At 41.3% G+C, this 18,433-nt stretch overlaps 1 protein-coding gene across 5 annotated transcripts in view; it reads right to left on the bottom strand.

The window, feature by feature from the left end:
* Positions 1-18,433, bottom strand: part of FGFR3 (fibroblast growth factor receptor 3) — a 56,825-nt gene that overhangs the window by 19,998 nt on the left and 18,394 nt on the right. For 4 of the 5 annotated variants that reach the window (XM_070943275.1, XM_070943276.1, XM_070943277.1 and 1 more), the window contains exons 2-5: positions 16,324-16,587; positions 8,855-8,920; positions 2,399-2,568; positions 1,140-1,263 (exon numbers count right to left, since the gene is read on the bottom strand). In XM_070943275.1, coding sequence (XP_070799376.1) covers positions 1,140-1,263; positions 2,399-2,568; positions 8,855-8,920; positions 16,324-16,587 — 624 coding nt within the window. Of the gene's footprint in view, positions 1-1,139; positions 1,264-2,398; positions 2,569-8,854; positions 8,921-16,323; positions 16,588-17,783; positions 17,881-18,433 lie in introns of those variants that run through there. The other variant, XM_070943278.1, reaches the window with a different exon arrangement.

The following is an 18,433-nucleotide window of genomic DNA, read 5'->3' as shown; positions in this document are numbered from 1 at the left end:
TGCAAATTTGAGCTGTTGCTAAATTCCCATCGCTCCTGTGGAAACAAAAAGGTGGACTGAAACCGGAATGAAAAACCACAAAGTGCCTGGGTGCCTTGCTCAGTCTGGCTTCAGAAATGGGCAGCCAGGTTTGCTATCATCAGCTACCATCAATATACTAGGAGTAGAATAAACCGGATGTAGCAAACTCCTCTGAAGAAGTGTAGATGTAATTTTTGAAACGTGTTTGGTGAGATACCAATTTTCTTGAAGTTTTATCAGTTGGATTAAAATGCTGTTTTAGTTCAGTCAAAGGAAATGTAGGATATAAAACTGTGGCTGCAATGGAAGCTATAAAGCTATTATATGCAGACTTTGACTACATTTTCCCCTCAATAAATTATCAATTCAATAAATTGTAGTATATCTTAATACACTTCCAGGTCTAGAGTATCTGAGGAAACTTATAAGAAATCAACATTTTTAAAAAAAATATGAATCCTCTTAAATGCTTGGAATATGTCCCGGTATTGTTTGTATCTTTAACATCTAAACAATATAAAGTTTATATTGATATAAACAGCTTATATGGACTAATAAAACTAGTTAAAGTGAATATGGCATCTGGACTGATGCAGATAGTCAGAGTAAGCCCTACTTGAATTCCTCATTGATATTTAAAGGAAATCAATAAGATATTGAGAAAGTTTTCATGGGACAGATATTTCCCATCCACCAAAAACACTTATTTATACAGAAGTAATAATTTAAACAAAGGGTTTGCAAAACAAGAGCCTTTGCTAACTGGGACTACCTCTATGTGTAGTTTTTTAAATTGTATGTGCGTTAATTATTAGGTTATTTTTCTTTTGAGGTAGAGATACAGTATGGTACTTTTTTTAATTACTTGCCACCAAGAAAATCCTGCTTCCTCTAAATTCTGAAACCTGAGGTTGAAGGGGAACTAGCATTCCGGTTCTCAGACTCCTTCAATTCTACTTTCCAACTGTTTTTCCAACTTTAGAAGTGGAGTAGCCGAGAGGAATTCCTTCTTTCTTCAAGAGGATGTAGTTTGGGACAGATGGGGAACAGCTGTCCAGTCTGTGAATGCCAAGTGACACTGCATGGATCTTGGATGCAAAGTTTAAAACAACACTTACCAAGAACATCCAGTTGGTAAGTATGCCAGATTACACCGTATTTGTTCTGGACCACACAGGTGTAGTTGCCCCGGTCTGACGGAACAACACTCTCCATGACGAGACTCCACTGCTGGTGCCGCAGCTGAAAAAAGGAAAAGATCAGTAGATAGAAGCTTGCCTTGGTCCTTCAGAAAATGACTTAGCAAGAACATCCTTTTTCTAGAATTGAAATGTGAGGTCCATAAAAGTGTTCTCTCTCTCTCCCATGTGCTCCAGAAACAGGACTAGAATTAGATCTCCTTCCTCAGTTTCAGAATGTGAACCCAACAAGACAATTCTGAGAGTTGAAGTCCACAGTATAATGAGTGGAAGATCATCAAAGGGAGATCCCAAGTTGGAAGTAAGGAGAAATTTCCTGACAATGAGAACAATGAATCAGTGGAATAGCTTGCCTCCCAAAGTTGTGGATGCTCCATCACTGGAGGTTTTCAAAAGTAGACTGAACAACCAATTGATCAGGATGGCCAAAAAGCTCCTGTCCGCCCTCTGTCTTCTAAAGTCACCCATGTTGGCAAATCCTGATCTGGACTATGTTCCCTCATTTGCAGCATAAAGGTATTAACTGTGCAGATATGCTAATGAATACCCAACAGCATCTTGGCACATTCACAATAACTTTCCATAAAATCCATAACAACACTGTGTGTTTTCTTGAATAATACAACTCAACTGGATGAAAATGATGAAGCCAAGTACCATACTTGGATTTAAGTTGGAAGTTGGATTTGTGTTGGAAAACCTAACACTTACATTTAAGGAAGTTCACATTAACATATACCATATAACAAATCAATCTCTCTCTCTCTCTCTCTCTCTTTCTTTCTATCTTTCTATTTATTATCTATATTTATCTTTATCTCCCTATCTCTTTATGTCTGTCTGTCTATCTATCGATTTATCAATCTATCTATCATCTATTTATTATCCATCTAACCACATACATGCTCAATAAATAGATTACTTTTTTTCTATATCAACACTTATTACTGGTGTAACCTCTGGGTCTAATTTACAAGTTTCTAGAGCATCTGGTGCATTTCAAGAATAACCTCAAAGCAGCTTACTGAGTTTCAATAAGCAAATGGGGGTGGGGGGTGGGGAGGCTTATACTTACTTATCCTAAAAGGCTATCCCATCAGAGAGAAACAAAGGGCAGCTCTGGGTCTGAGTAAGCAAGATGGGTGGCCACCAAATCCCACCCACGAATGAGGACTTACTTTAATGCCTCCAATACGGTGCTCCCCTTTGAATTCTTTGCCATTTTTCAGCCAGTATATGGAAGGAAGCGGCTTGCCAGCTGCCGGGCACCGGAAACGAACAGTATTGGCAGCTGGTACTGCCAAAAGCTTCTTTTCCATTCTGTCACGGTGGGTCCAATAAGGTGCAACTGCAAATACAAAGTAGAATGAGAGATGTCAGCTGAGAAAGATGGCAGGTCCTCAGCTACTGAGGTAGGAGGTCTTATCTCCACCAGCTTCCTATCAGGGATGGTCTTCTAAACTTTAACTGAACATCACCATTCAGCAGTCCTAGGCAGCATGACCAAAACTGAAGGTTGATGGAGGTTTGGAGGACTACATGTTACCCATCCTTGGGTAAAATGACCTCTCCATGTGTGTAATTAAGCATAGGATGAAGATGAGAAGAACAGGTTGAATGAATGCACCACTAGCCACTTGAAAAACCCAATGTCTCTGGAGATTCTCCATCATCCAGGTCATGGTTTTTTCTTTGAAAACATTTTGCTTCTCATCCAAGAAGCTTCTTCAGTTCTGCAGGATCCAATCTGGGTCGGTCACCAAGACCAGAACTTTTGGACTCGTGCTGGAGCTCATCTTTGGGGAACTTCTCTCGCTTCAGTTCTGACTGAAGCAAAACATTTTCAAAGAAAAAACCAAGGAAGTCCAGTTGCCTTTTGGAAAAACTCCTCTGAGATGATCGCAAAGCCAAAATCACAGAAAACAAGCTGACCTTTTTCTTTTTAGTGTTGGTACAAACAAATGGGTGAACAGTAAGTTCCCTCAAGTAGAGAATTGGTCAGAGGAAAAAAGACAAGTCAGCACCTCCAGAGAAGACACCATTGCATTGCTGGAGCTGAACTGCAGACAACAAGGAAATGAAAGTGGATGGGACCGGTTGTATAACTGCCTTGCCCATACCAGGAAGGGCAGGGTTTGGTGAACAGCTACGTTGGCTCACAAGTCCTGTTTTTACACTCCAACAAATCCCACTATCCACTATTGTTAAAAATCAAGTGTCAGTTTTCTCTCTTTTTGAGGGTTAATTGTTCCTGACACAACAATTAACCAGTGGAATGGCTTGCCTCCAGAAGTTGTGGATGCTCCATCACTGGAAGAAGAGATTGGACAGCTACTTGTCTGGAATGGTGTAGGATTCCTTGTTCAAACAGAGGGTTGGATTAGAAGACCTTCAGGGCCCCTTTCAACTCTGTAATTCCATTATTTATTAAAGATATGGTCCCTAACCACCAGGAGGCTGACCATGTCTTGTCCTAGCAGTTGTCCAGTAATTGTCCAGTAAAGTCTTCTGATTAGGCCTTTGTGGTGAAAGCCACTTCAACTTCATTACCGACTAATGGGCAACTCCTATCAAGCCACCCTCCTACTCAAAGGAACAAAGGCATTGAATTCTACAGCACAGCCAGGAGAAATGATGGAAGTACAAACTATCATGGCTAAAGGGAGAAATTCCACATTTCTGCTGCATCTCACAACTTTTATTTTCTGTCTAAAGCATTGTCAATGTATGTATATAAGAAGCGTCTCCATCAAAAGGGAGATCTGTAGATTTACAAAAAGAAGCAAAACATCAGCTTTGGGCCAGATTGGCTGACCTGAGCTCCAGATGATAATAAGTTGTCCTCTTTCAGTCAAAAACTTGGAAGGGAAGCTTCTTTGCAAGAATAGGTTTGTAGCTCCGAGATCCTCTGAGTGTTTGTCTATGAATGAAGCAAATTTGTCCCCAAAGTATGGGCAATGCACCCTAGAAGCATGGTAGCTTCTTCTTCTTCTTCTTTTTTTTTTTTGCTCTTATAGCTATCCCAAAGGTGCTTTTTCAAGAAGCAACTGGACTTTCTTGTTTTTCTTTGAAGACATTTCACTTCTCATCCAAGAAGAAGCTTCTTCAAAGCGAAATGTCTTCAAAGAAATCCCAGAAAGTCCAGTTGCCTCTTGAAAAAGCACCTTTGGGACCACCATGACCTGGATGACTGAGAATCTCCATAGACATTTATCATAGCTATCATAGAATAAAATTTCAGGCTGGGATTTCAAGTGAAAAGCTGGTACTATAATCAAACTGTAATCATGTTCCTGAGTGGACCCCATGAGTCAACAGAAGGAAATAAGCAGACCAAAGCATTCCCTTCTTCATCCCTTGGTGATCAAAGCTGAATCTCAGATGATGGACAGGAAATGTGACCTTCCTGAGGTCAGAAGGTCCTGGGGTGGAGCCATTGGCTGAAGAGGGCAGCGAATCTGCTGAGTTGGCTCCAACAGTCCCAACAAAGGAAATGTTTGGGGCAGCTATAATTACTGGCAAGGGATCTCGCTGTGGGATTTGCCAATTAAGAGTCAATTCAGAGCACAGACCCAAAGCAATTTCATGGGATGGTGGCTTCAGAGAACAATCAGCAAATGCCAGACTACATCCCCACAATGAGCACAAAGCCACGAAGATTAGCTTTGCCGGCTGGACAAAATGCTGACCACACGGACACATCTGGGCAGTCTGTCTGCGGCCCAATCGCAGAAATAACATGAAATGCCATCTGCGGCTGAGAATGTAAGACCACGCAATCTATGCTTTCTGAAGTGAATTTCCTGGCCGGAAGCCTAAGGAAAGACAAGACAAGACAAGACAAAGCACCTAGAACATCTATAGATGTTCAGCAAACAGAGAGGAAGAACACACAGAGAGAAGATGACTAAAATAAGAAAAACACTTGGTGAGAACACTTCTTAGATGATCTAGAAAATGCTCAAAGAGGATAGGAAAGCAATTTCCTTCCAAAATCTTGTTCTAAAACAAGGATGGGCAATTCAGAGTTTGGATATGGCCTCCAGCACCTCAACATCAGACTGTCAAACCTGGTTTATCAAATGACAAGGTTTCAGGAGGGAGCGTGAATTGTTTGTCCCAAGAGCCTCCTCTTCCCATTTTTATCTTTAGTATCTCTCCCCAAAACAGTTCCCAAACGTTTCCAAACTTCCAAGCTTGTCCATGTACAGACCTCTCTCTCAAAAGAACCATGGAACAAATAAACCAAGAAAACAAAATGCATTTATTTCTAAGAGTGCTCCTGGAGAAATTTGCTGATGACCAAATTTGCTGATTGGCCAACTTGTAACAAGCGACAATGTAGTAAGAACGACTTCCTTGATTACCACAAATTGTTGGCCGGTGCTGCCATCACTGGACTTATGCACGCAGTTTCTGCTAATCCACACCAACCTTCAACCTGAAGTTTTAGGTCATGTTGCTACATGTTGTACATTCAATAACTGCACACGTGTGTAATATATGACACTGCAATCATTCAGTTTGGCTGTACCAAGTCATTACCCAGCAGCCTGAATTTTGCAAAGCACCCATCTCACTTGTTTTAACTCATCCCTAGAAAGCCTTTTATTCTGAGATTTTATGCTTGCACTCTTTAAAGGGCTATTTGTACCGGGGAACTAATCTGTGATTTTAGGTGCAAGAGAGACCACAATAATAGACAGCGCCTCCTCTTTCCAATTTTGTAAACGGTTATCATTAAGCGATAAAACTTTCTCCAGACTAAGGCTGCCCAAGCATTCTGCTAATATTTTTAAAATGAAACTTTTTTTTTTTTAAAAAAAGAGATCTATGCCTAATGCAGTGTTACTCAACCTTGGTAACTTTAAGTCATGTGGACTTCAACTCCCAGAATACCCCAGCCAACTGGCTGGGGAATTCTGGGAGTTGAAATCTACATGCCTTGAAGTTGCCAAGGTTGAGAAAAACTGGCTGGCGTAATGAATGGCTTCCTTTTCTCTGGTGACAAGGGAATAAATAAGAAGCAGAAAAGCAGGAGAAGGGAAGGGAAGGATAGGCTGACTGGGTTACTCGGCTTCCTGGCTCAGGAACTCTTTTCCCAGCTCCGTAGCTTTCATCCTCCTCTGTTTATTTCCTCCCACGGAGGCATCTGTAGACCACAGGCCATCTTGGCTTCTCCAACTGCTACCTTCTGAGAGAGGGAGCAGGAAGCCTGCCATCTTCATCCGTGCAGCCAAGGGGCTCTCCTGTTTCTCAAAGCTGAAACTCCAGCCGATTAGCTACTCACAGGCCTGCAACGGGTGGGGAGAGCAGGTTTTACCCCCCACCCCCACCCCCACCCCATCCAGCAAGCACTCTGACAGAGAGAGCAGGCAATGCAGAAGGGGGAAAGAAGGGAAACATGTCTATACATGGCAAGCGGATTATTTTATCCTTGGCAAAGTTTTTCAAAAATTAATTCAAACTCTATCTACAAACTGTGGGGAATGGAGGTTGTTTTAAAATTTGGTGTTTTAAAAAGAAAAACACACAACTTTATCGACACTCAGATCTTGCAAAACGGAAGGCCTAGAGAGATTGATGGTGGCCTTACTAACTCATAACTGGCTGCTTACTATTCATCTCCTCCTTTGTGCCCTTCCTTCCTTCCTTCCTTCCTTCCTTCCTTCCTTCCTTCCCTCCCTCCCTCCCTCCCTCCCTCCCTTTCCATCCATTCATCCATCCATCCACCCACCTGCCATCTTCTACTTCTTCCTTCCTTCCTTCCCATCCATCCATCCATCCATCCATCCCTTTCACAAAGGAAGAAGGAACTTCAAGAAGGGAAGAGGATGGCTCTAAACTCTCTTTGGGTGTTCCTTCTGAGCAAATATTTTCTCCTGGGGGCTGAAAATCAGCACCGCAGACTTGGTCTTAACACCCAGGAACTCCCAACAGAGGAAAATTGGAAATGCTTTATTGGAAGGATCTGATTCAGGATTAGCCTTTATAAATGCTGGCTCAGGAAACCGGAAGCGTTGCAGCGAGACCGGCTGGAAAAATAGTGGGCTCCGATGAGCTCCGCGAAAATCCAGCCGGACAAACCGCTGTCAGGGGATCTTCGGACCGGAACCAAGAGGAACAGGCAAGTTCCTCGAAAGGTCAGAGGCTGCTCTTCGAATCGGTGGCAGGGGTGGCAGCCATTGAAAAATGACCGCTCTGAAGCTGGGGCAACCGGACTACGTTTTTTGTGCAGGAGCGGTGTCTGAATGGAGTGCTGGTACTGGGCGAGTGATTGGCCAACTCATCTTTAAAAAAGAAAATTTTTAATAACTTTAAAAAGTGTCCCGGAGCAGAAATGAGCAGCTAATTGGCACTTGGGAAAGTTAATGGAGGGAGAAGAACAAAGAGGAGGTTAAAATACCAAAGCCCAAGAAAGAAAATTTTACAACTAGATTTAAAATTGGATTTGGAGAAATTAAGCCACGGGAGAAGGGCGTCATATAAATCAAATTAAAAAAAAACAATAAAAGAAAAAGAAACCCGAGGGAAAGTACTTTTTATGTGGATTAAAAATATTTTTGATAATTTTCACATTTGAAGAAGAACAAAGAGGAAGTTAAAATACCAAAACCCAAAAAAGAAAATTTTATAGCTGGATTTAAAATTGAATCAAAAAGAATCAATCAAAGGGGAAAGAAGGAAAGAGTGGAAAGAGATTAGGAGAAAGCTTGGGGAGAATTACTCGAGTAATATATCTAAAAGTGAGAAAAAGGATTCAGGAGAAAAGATATAATAAATACAAAAAGAAGAAGAAGAAGTTAAAAGAATGGGACAAAAGGAGGAAATTATTAAGAAGTGGAATTTTGGAGAGACCAAGAGAAAATGGTTAAAGAGGGGAAGAATAGGGGAAAGGAGGAAGGTAAATAAGATATATATTAGTAGATTTAAGTGAACTATTAATATTGTGGATCAAATAAGTTAAAGGGTTTTAATGTAAGAAGTGAATGTGATGACGTATACTGCTTATAGCAAAACAGAATAGTAGATGAAATGTGAAATGGCAATGGGGTTTAATTATGAAGACAAGTTAAATTAAGAGACAAAATTGAAATGTTAAAAAGTGGGAAGGGGATTTTGAGATATATATTTTGCAAATGGAGAAATAAGATAATTAATTGATGTTATTGTAAGAAATTAGGAATTAAAGGGTGGATAGTGAACTCATTTCATTTCATTTATTAAATTTTTATACCACCCCTCTCCCGAAGGACATACTGTTTATGTATTATGTATTAAGAAGAGATTAAGATAAGATAAAGCAATGTGGAAAAAGAATATTATAGTCGAAATTGGAAATATGTAAAATGTACTTGGGGAAAACAAAAAAAGAGATGAAATAACAAGATATGGTGAAAAATGAAGAATTTGTGATAAAGATTTATATAAAAGGGATGAATTTGGAAAAAGCGGGAAGATTGGAATAGATTATAAAAATTAAGATATATAAGATGTATAAGATGTAATCCGGTCAACACTCTCTTCATAAAATACGTACAATAAAAGAAAATTTTTAATAAAACTTGTTTACAAAATAAATAAATAAATAAATGCTGGCTCTATCAAGCTTTGCTTCTCTTCGTGATATTTACCTCTGTCTTCAGAGTCGTCATCTTCATCATCATCTTCATCTTCATCATCACCCGATGATGGGGATTCTTGGAATGGAAAGAAAAACTGGTGAGTATTGTTTCCGAAAATAACATTCTGAACATACTTTTGCAATCATCAGAACATAAAATTAGTGGGACCTCAGCAAATATTTTCTCAATTAAAAAAGATCTTCTCCATGAAGCTTGATTTTCTTCATGGCCTCATCACACGTCTCCAAATATGGCCAAGATACAAAATGTCACCAAAAATGGATTTAAAGCACAGAGTCATCCGCAAGCAGGAGGTTAGACTAGAAGACCTCCGAGGTCCCTTCCAACCCTGTGTTTTATGTTCTAGCCTCCCCTGGCCTGTGTCTTAGAGGGCACCTTTGCTTTTGAGCCCATATTAGACTGAAATGCTTCCATTCAGGGTTCAAATCGGCCCACCACGTTCTTTTCCCACCCATTTCATTTTTATGTTTTCATTCCCCCCCCCCCCGCATCCTCTTTTCCCCTTCTTCTCAGAAAACTGACTGCACAATGATAGCCAGCTCCCTGCCTCTCACAGCTTAGAAAAGCAACCTACAAAAGAATAGAATAAAAAAGGTACAATAAAATTAAATCAAAATTATAAACATTCTAACTCACAAGTTGTTCAGTTAGAGACTTTCCATTTGGTTAGCATATTGTTGTGATTTGGCTTTCCAAATCTGGAATAAGCTTTAAATAGGGTTGTTGTTTTTTGTCCGTGTTCAGCACAAACATTCTTTTCATGAAGAAAACCCCGCAAATGAAATGCCAGGATACTCAGTCCCAGATTTCAATCTGTATTGTCGCCTGAAACTCTTTTCTACAGCTGCCTATTGAGAACATGTGAACGCGCTTGCTTACAGAGGCTTTGGAAATATTTATTAAGAAACCTCAGCGTTCCTAGGAAGGGTGTGCCAGCAGTATATTATTTATATAGTATTTCTTTTCTCTCTCTGTACGGTCACGGTTGCATTAGGTCATACAAAGTAAAAAGGCTTCCAGGGAGCATTTTTTAATTAAGCATTATTTTTCTCGGTTTGAAACAGTCATTTAGAAGCTGAAGCAATTTAAGCTTCATTAAGATGTACTTAAAGTCCTGGGGAACTCCCCGCTTTGGAGACTGATGCTACCAAAAAAGGAGATTTGGTAACCTAGATAGGACAACTTTTATTTTTCTGTTCTTTTGCCTGGGACTATAAGTTACCTCCCCCCCCCACTCCATGCAATGTAATGTTTGATTTGCCTACACCAGAGGCTTCCTCTCCGTAGAGATCAGGTTTCAAGAGGAAAGAGAGGATTCTAGGTTGGTTCCGGATCTGCAAACCTTCTGATCAGTCCTGCCTGCCTGGGCTCCTTTTGAATGGCGGTACAATTTTGCTGCAAAACGTTTTGGAATAGTTACAGTGGCGGTTGGTGAAAAACAAAAGAATTTTAATTAAGTGACTAACGGGTAGAAGATTATTAAAGAGAGATCCAAGCTAGAGCTAAAGAGAAATTTCTCAACAGATAGAATAATTAATCAGGGAACGATTGGCCTCCAGAAGTTGTGGGTCCTCCTTTACTGGAGGCTTTTAAGAAGAGACGGGACAACCATTTGTCTGGAATGGTCGAGGGTCTCCTGCTTGAGAAGGGGGTTGGACTAGAAGACCTCCAAGGTCCCTTCCAGCTCTTCTTCTGTTATTCTGAATTCGGCTGCCCTAAAGATTTGGAAAAATAAAATCCAGTAGATTTGATGACATCGCTCACTCTCTCAATTTCTCAATTGAGAGAATTTGTCAAGAAAATTGAGAAATCTGTGAAAACAAAGAGCCCTTCCCCCACGGAGCCGATAAAGTGATTAAATCAAGACTTGAGTACATATTACGGGCGGCCTTCCTGCTATCTTTCACGTCTGAGATCCTGGGATTGTCCCACTCAGCTTCAAGGTCTTTGTTCTATTCCTGGTGCTTATCTTCTTCCCATTCCTGTTCACTTTCGAGGGAGTCAGGCGGATCATGAGCAAATCAATGTAGTTTTGGCATGGAGCAACATGGAAAGAAGAGGGAAGGCAGACTTCCCTGCGGTTTCTGCTGACAGATGTGTTCTAACCCAAGCGTTAGAACCAAAGCAGCAGAAGCCTTCAACCCAAAGGGCCATAAGTCCCCATGGGAAACCTCCTCGTCATGGGTGGGCAGGATTAATTTATGAACTGGGTTATCTTGGTATATGGAAAGAGTTCCCAACCGGTGAAAGTTCTAGCTGTCCGGACTTCAACTCCCAGAATTCTCAGCACTGGCCACCCCGAGTGTGGAATTCTGGGAAGTAAAGTCTGCGTGAGTGGAAGTTATCCTGGCTGGGAAACACCAGTGTAGGGCATCAAAATGTAGATGATGGGTTGCACAAGGCTATAAAATAGTGGTGGGACATCAGTTGGGCAGTTGTGACTCCTAAAATGGCCCCATTAATTGATCTGCTCTCCATCTTTCTTTCTTTCCTGGAGATTAGAAATGGATGGACAATGGGTGCTTTGAGACAGAGGACACCCAAAGAGATGGATTATCCATTTATCCCTCCACAGAAATGTCCCCCCCCTTTTTTTTTAAATGCCCCCAGGGACTCAGATGGAGGAGTTTTAAAAGTTGTAAATTAAACCAAGAGGGTACTTCCTACTAAACTCCACATTAAGCGACTACTGTGTGCTAAATATTAATTTGATTCAATCCTTTGCACATTGCATGAGATACATGGTGCAGCAACAAAACAGGATTTTTTGGGGAGGGGGTTTATGACTGCATGTTTCCACTCTCCAGCACTGCTCCTTGATGCCGCCTCTCCAATGAAATGTGGAAAAAGCCTTTATTTACAGTCCCAAAGCTGCTTGTTCAGCTATGACTTTTCAAGGATCCAAAATCATTTATACAGACCTATTTAAGAAGCCAGGGAAACTCATTAAAAGCAGATTATGCTAATGTAAAGCTATTGGTAGCAGTTGCAAACGGAGGGATTCTCCAGGGCAGCCAACCCTCCTCAGCCAGGCCAAGGGGAAGCAGTGTCCGCCTCACTTTCCTTCTGCCACCTGACTTTTTACAAGATGGTTTTCAATCAGAGGCCTTCAAACTTGGCAGCTTTAAGACTTGTGGACTTCAACTCCCAGAATTCTCCAGCCAGCAGAGCTATTCTGGGAGTTGAAGTCCACAAGTCTTAAAGCTGCCAAATTTGAAGGCCTCTGATTTAAATGTTTAAAAAGGAAACATCTGTCTGAGGAGGTATAGGGTTTCCTGCTCGAGCAGGGAGTTGGACTAAAAGACCTCCAAGGCCCCTTCCCTTATTCTGAAGCACCAATTTCAGCACAGCCCCAACCACATCCTCTCAAAATGAACAAGATGGCTGGCTGAACGTAAACTCGGGTGATCCACCATAAAACCTCCCCTCTGCTATGTACTACAGGGGTGCCTTATATCCAGCCAGGCCCAGCAGAGAATCTGTTTTCTGAATAAGCAAGGGACGGGCATGTTGGAGCCTATGTGTGAGATCGCTAAGGAAGACCCTCGATGTGTCCACAATGGTTGTTTGGGTTCACGCGACAACAAAGTTGGGCTTTAGCCCTGGTCAAGGTTGAGGCTAGAGTCTTGACCTCAGGCTGTTGAGGGCTACAAGTCCCCTGTTAGACTTCAGCCCTCCTGATGCTGCCTCTCCTTCTTTAAGCAGCTGACACTCTGAAAAACTGCAGGCAGCCGAAGAGACTTTGAGCTCTGAAGAAACGGTGGGTTGCAAATAGAGACACATATTTCTGCCTCCACTCTGGGTTTGGTTTCTCTTCAGATTGTATAAATCTTCTTCATTCAGCAGCAACAATGGGTTTTGGCTCCTGGTTTGTCTCGCACCATTTACCAAATATATTAAGCTACTGGATGCTCCGGTTCCAATTCCTCTTGGCCTGAAGACTCAATGCGGGGCCCAATCGTTTGTCTAAACAAGGAACTGAAGTGTATATATGCCTCTTCATTCTTTCTGCCTCATGTCTTCATTCATAAACAGAGGACTGTTCCGTTCAATAGCCTTCACGTCGCCTGCAGAATGCGGTTTAAGGCAGAGAAAGAGCCCGGGACGTGGCTTAACTTTGGCTTAACTTTGGCCTACCTCAATTCATAAATCTTACATTCAAGGGAAGTCTCTTTTTACAAGATTTTACGCCACTTTATAAAGGATAAGAAGGTAAGAGACTGGGAAATTAAACAACCCCAAAATCTATGAAAGAATGCATGAAGGTTTTTTTGAACTACAAGGCTTAGTTATTCTCACCTTTAAAGTTCATGTCCTATCTCAATATTTTATCATTTGGAGTCTATTCGGATTCACGTCATTGGATTATAGCAATAATTTTCTTAGTTATGTATATTAAAAGTTCAGATTGTTTTTTCAGTCTTTTGTTTTCACTTGGTATGCAAATTCTTAGGACTCATTCTCGACTGGTAAGTTTGAATAGAATAGAATAACAGAGTTGGAAGGGACCTTGGAGGTCTTCTAGTCCAACCACCTGCTTAGGCAGGATACCCAAAGCAGTGTTTCTCAACCTTGGTAGCTTGAAGATGGGTGGACTTCAACTCCCAGAATCCCCCAGCCAGCACTGCTGGCTGGGGGATTCTGGGAGTTGAAGTCCACCCATCTTCAAGCTACCAAGATTGAGAAACACTGCCCTATAGCATGACTTGATTCCATTTTAATGCAAATGAATGAAGTAGTATTCCGATGATCCAGGTATCTTCTGAGTGTTTGGGGAAAGAAATAATCTGATGACACTGAATTTAGCTTCTGGAGGAACTGACAGTGTGAAATGCCCTCCATTCATTCCACAAGAGTACTTGAAATCAGTTGAGAGAACAATGAGCCTATGGAATAAAGAAGTTTTAATCTAATCAGCCTGAACTCCTGAGACGTTATTGGAGTTCCTGCTGGGTTGGTGATCAGTTTCAATACTTGTGCAATAATGCAAATTTATGTTGTAAACCGAAACACTAATAAGAAATATATAATGTTGACCCTTTTACCATGAAGAGCTTTCATTACGGGGTCATCTACTTCTTAAAATAGCAGGTAAATATTTTGGGGAGGGTAAAATGACTTTCTTATCTTACTTTGCATCATGTAGATTTTGAACAAGCTTTTTTAAAATGTGCAGAATTAAAACAGAAAGAGTTGGATTCAGACTGTTTCTTGGCAATTAAACTCAAACTTTTCCTATTCAAATTATTTGCATCAGGTTACGGACAAATTATCTGCGGTTCCTAAACCAGTACCCTTTTTCAACAGAAAAGCAATAAAATGTCCTATTTCATTAATGAAACTGATTACTAAAATTAATAAACCACCCTGTAATTATTTACACGACCTCCAGAACAAGGTTATTAAAATGCCCTGCCCTGGTAAACACATGAAAGAATGCTTGAAATATCATGAACTCTACAGTCTTAAAATTAGGTTAAAACAATAACTGGTTTGTACCAGTTAGGATATCTTGGAGATTGTTTGGTAACGGTTTGAATGTGCTCCTGTGGGATATTTTTATGATCCCTGCCGTGTTGCAATGGGAATAAAAAATAGGATTTGAATAAAATGTTCAGACATCTACCCTGAATCCCTATTGCCTTCCTTCCATGTTCCACAGTGCATTCCACAACCTGCATGGACATAAGCCTAAATTTAACTTATTTTAGCTTAGAATTCAAGGATGCATAATGTGAAATTCCAGGTGCAGGGTATGCTCCTGGCATCTTTTCCAAAAGTTGCTCTTGAATGCTGCTTTTTAACATGCTGAAGGGGAGAAATATTACAGATGCAAAGGAGAATTACATTAACCCACCTGGCACAGAGATTGTATGTTGGACTAACAGACTGGAGACCCCACCCAAATTACGCCCACAGCCTTGAAGCTCACCAGAGGCCATCATTTCTCAAACCCAACCTATCTCACAGAGATAAATTAGGAGGAGACAGGGCTACTATTTTGAATTCTTGGAAGAGACATGGGTTAAAAATCTGATCAATAAATACAAACAAAAATGAAATTGATGTAATTCAGTTCCAATCCTGCCCGTTTCTGTGTCTTTGCTCCTTTACTTACTAAAATGCATTCAATCAATTAAAAAAAAAATTGTACACTCTGCTGTCACTCATAGAAAGAACCGACTTTATCCGAGAGCGTGTAAGAAATCTATATATTAATCCTTTGGATCAAAGCAGAGTTTGACCAAAGTACCAAGTCACATCGCTGGGGTAAAACTCTTCAAAAACAAGCCTTTAAGTGGGATCAAGAGACTTGTGCGAACACAAACATAAGGAATGGCAATAACCTCTATTTACTGTCAAAAACTAGCTGTCAAAAGGAACCCAGACTTACCAGTAAGAAGCGCCATACACAAAGTGAAACAATAAAAGGATTAAAATTCACAAAGAGGTAAGGGAACTGGTTAATCTGAACTCTGATGCAGCCGGATTGAACAAGTGTAAATATTTAACGATTTGGAAGCCTTCAACACTTTGCCCTGTAAAGCAAAGCCAATTGTGCATTTTTCTTCAGACAAATCCGCCAATAAGAGGCAAACTTTCCCTTCACCAAACCTGCCAGGATAATTTAGCATTAAGGAGGCTATTAAATCTGTGTGTGAAGCAACAGAAAAAGGGCATCACAACAGAACAGGCATAACAGGCTTGATATCTCCAGCTGGCACAGCCACAACGGATCCTGTATTCAAATGTTATTGTGTCTCTCCTCTCCTCAACGTAGATGATACAGTCCTGAATCTTGCCAGGGTGAAGCAGGCACTCCAGCACAGGACATGTGAAATGTTAATTAGCCAGCGAGACTGAGCGGCCTTTCATAGAGACCACCCTGGCAGGCAAAGACAGGTTGTTTCAATAGCAAGTTGGAAGAGGAGGGAATCCAAATGTTCAATTGAAAGACCATCAAAGATCTGATTCAATGGTCCTCCTCTGGCTCCAGATATGGAGAACCATTTTAAGAGTCACCAGGGAACCCTTATTGAAGGCAAACTTTGACTGAGACCTGAGGTGGAACTCCAACATTTGTGACCATCCCATGACAAAACTTAAGAAGAGATAAGACTGACAGGACTGACTTACCTGCGGGTGGTTTTGTTGCAGATGTTTCATTACCCAAACTAGGTAACATCATCAATGCTGGTGTTACTAGCTAGTGATGATGTCACCTAGTTTGGGGAATGAAACATCTGCAAGGAAACAACCAAATTCAGAGCATTAAAGATCCCACAGTCCTCCTCCCCTCCCCCACTTCTCCTCCTCCTCTTCCATTCTAACACTGATGATGTTCCCTAGTTGGGTCATGGAACATCTGCAAGAAAACCACCAAGCTCAGAGAGCTCCAAGGGGCCCTCATTTCAACCTTGAGTTACAAATGTTCTCCTTTATTGCTACTGACTCACCTGTAACTCGAACCGTAAAGTTCCTGAGCATTTCCACCGAATGCCTCTTCTTACAGCTGTACAGGCCTGAATCATTGTAGGACACATTTATAATCCTCAAGAGTTTTTGACCAATGTGAGTCCGGTTGGTAGGTGAAATCCCAACGCCGTCTTTATACCAGAGGAGAGATACAGGTGAGTCCGGAGTATTGCACTGAAGTTCAACTGCATCACCACTTCCAACCACCAACTCTTCCAGGAAACCCGTTTTACTTCTTAAATCATCTGCAAGAAAGATATTTTTTAAAAAAGATCATCAGGTTCTCGAGCCGTTGAGATACATTAAATCAGATTATACAGTAGCATTGATTGTGTACCATCATAAGAACATTGACTGATTATGTCCTATCATGTCCATGTTGATTCTTAGCAACCACACAGGTAGGTATTCTCCAGGATAATCCCATCAGGTCACGGGGTAAAGAGCAGTATGTAGGTGAGCTTCTCTCCAAATGATTTTTCACAATTTTCTTTTTAGCTAGCTACTGGCTTCCAAGAAATCTTTGGTTGCTTATTTAGAACAATCAACCAGTGGAACAACTTGCCTACAGAAGTTGTGGATGCTCCATCACTGGAGGCTTTTAAGAAGAGACTGGACAGCCACTTGTCTGGAATGGTAGAGGGTGTCCTGCTTGAGCAGGGGGCTGGACTAGATGACCTCCAAGTCCCTTCCAACTCTGCTACTCTGTTATCATTGCATCCGCTCATTTTGCTTCTCACTTAAGTCCTTATCTGGATTTTTAAAGCTCTTATTAGCCAAACCTGTACACACTGCACCTCCCTTCCATCTTCCAAACCTGCTTCCTAAAAACAGCTCCATCATCCCCTTCCTCATTCCTCTGGTTGCTATTTCCTATCTTCTATACTATAAATTGCTTTTCCATTCCAGGGTTGATCTGCAGAACGTATGCAGCATAAGGAATATGATTCTCAGGAATACAGGAACGGCTTTTCTCCCCATAATTAAAGAATTGCCTCTCATGCATGCATTCCAGAAGTCCTGCGGTCCATCAGATTGATCAAGAATTTCAGTTACCAGGCTAATATGTCATAGGGTAACGTAAGGTTGAGAAGGATCCCTGCCTAACATCCCAATGGCAATATGCTAAATAGTATCACTGTTTAATTACAAGTGTGACCTTGTGTATTTTGTTTTTTTTTCATTCATCACTTCCTGAAATTCTACCTCTGGACACACGATCCTGCTTTTTACAATACGTTTTTCAAGATAGGTAGTCAGTCCTCGCCCCAGTTTCAGTGAAAGTGAAACAGTGGAAGAACAATACTCAACAGATTTGAAAATCTCTGCATCACGGATAGTAAAATTGTCCTCCCAGGAGATTACAGGTTGCCTGCAAATCTACCACATTTCTCTGGGGAAAAAAAAAAAAGAAAGCTGCATATTTTCCTTCCATACTTACTCAAGAGACAACGCATTAGATTGGATCAGAGTTCAGCCAGAGCAACACAATCACAATCCTCTTTCCGGAGTTCCAGTTTTGGCTCCTGAAGCATTTTGTATGTTCTCTGCACACCTCATGTTAGTAGATGTTTATGGGGACCAGAAAGTCCAGCCACCTCTTGAAAAAGCCCCTTTGGGACTCATATTAGTAGGATGGCCAAACAACAGATATGAACGCTTATGATTTCATGGGTGCTTTGTCCTGAGAAGTCTTATACCACATGGAGCCTTCTCTAAAGTTCTCCTCAAAAGTCCCTCTTCCAAGCAATCCATGGCCTGGGAGGAGGGAGGGGGGTGTTGGGAGACCTCCCTTCCAGGTGTGTCCAGGTGTGTGGATCAATTGCAGATACTCATCATGGAAAAGTATGGCCAAGAGTGAAGTCTGCTGCCATTTTTCCTCACACCTGAGGCACGTGGACCAAACGCATGGAAGAGTCCAAATGTTTATTGATGCAATGGCACAGAAAGCAACGAGCCAGAACAAAATTTAATTTTAAAACATCCGTTAGAAGTTTTGCTCTCATGTTAGTGACTTGACAGTCCCAGAGAGAGCGAAGGTGGGGGGGCACGTTTGTGTGGCTGGCTGTGGTCTCAGTTTAGAAGGGCCCC

This window comes from Pituophis catenifer, unplaced genomic scaffold, assembly GCF_029215685.1.
Source record: "Pituophis catenifer annectens isolate HBS135680 unplaced genomic scaffold, rPitCat1.0.hap2 SCAF_4, whole genome shotgun sequence".
Lineage (NCBI taxonomy): Eukaryota > Metazoa > Chordata > Lepidosauria > Squamata > Colubridae > Pituophis > Pituophis catenifer.
Note: the sequence above shows the minus strand (reverse complement) of the source record. Positions and strands in the feature narration are given on the sequence as shown.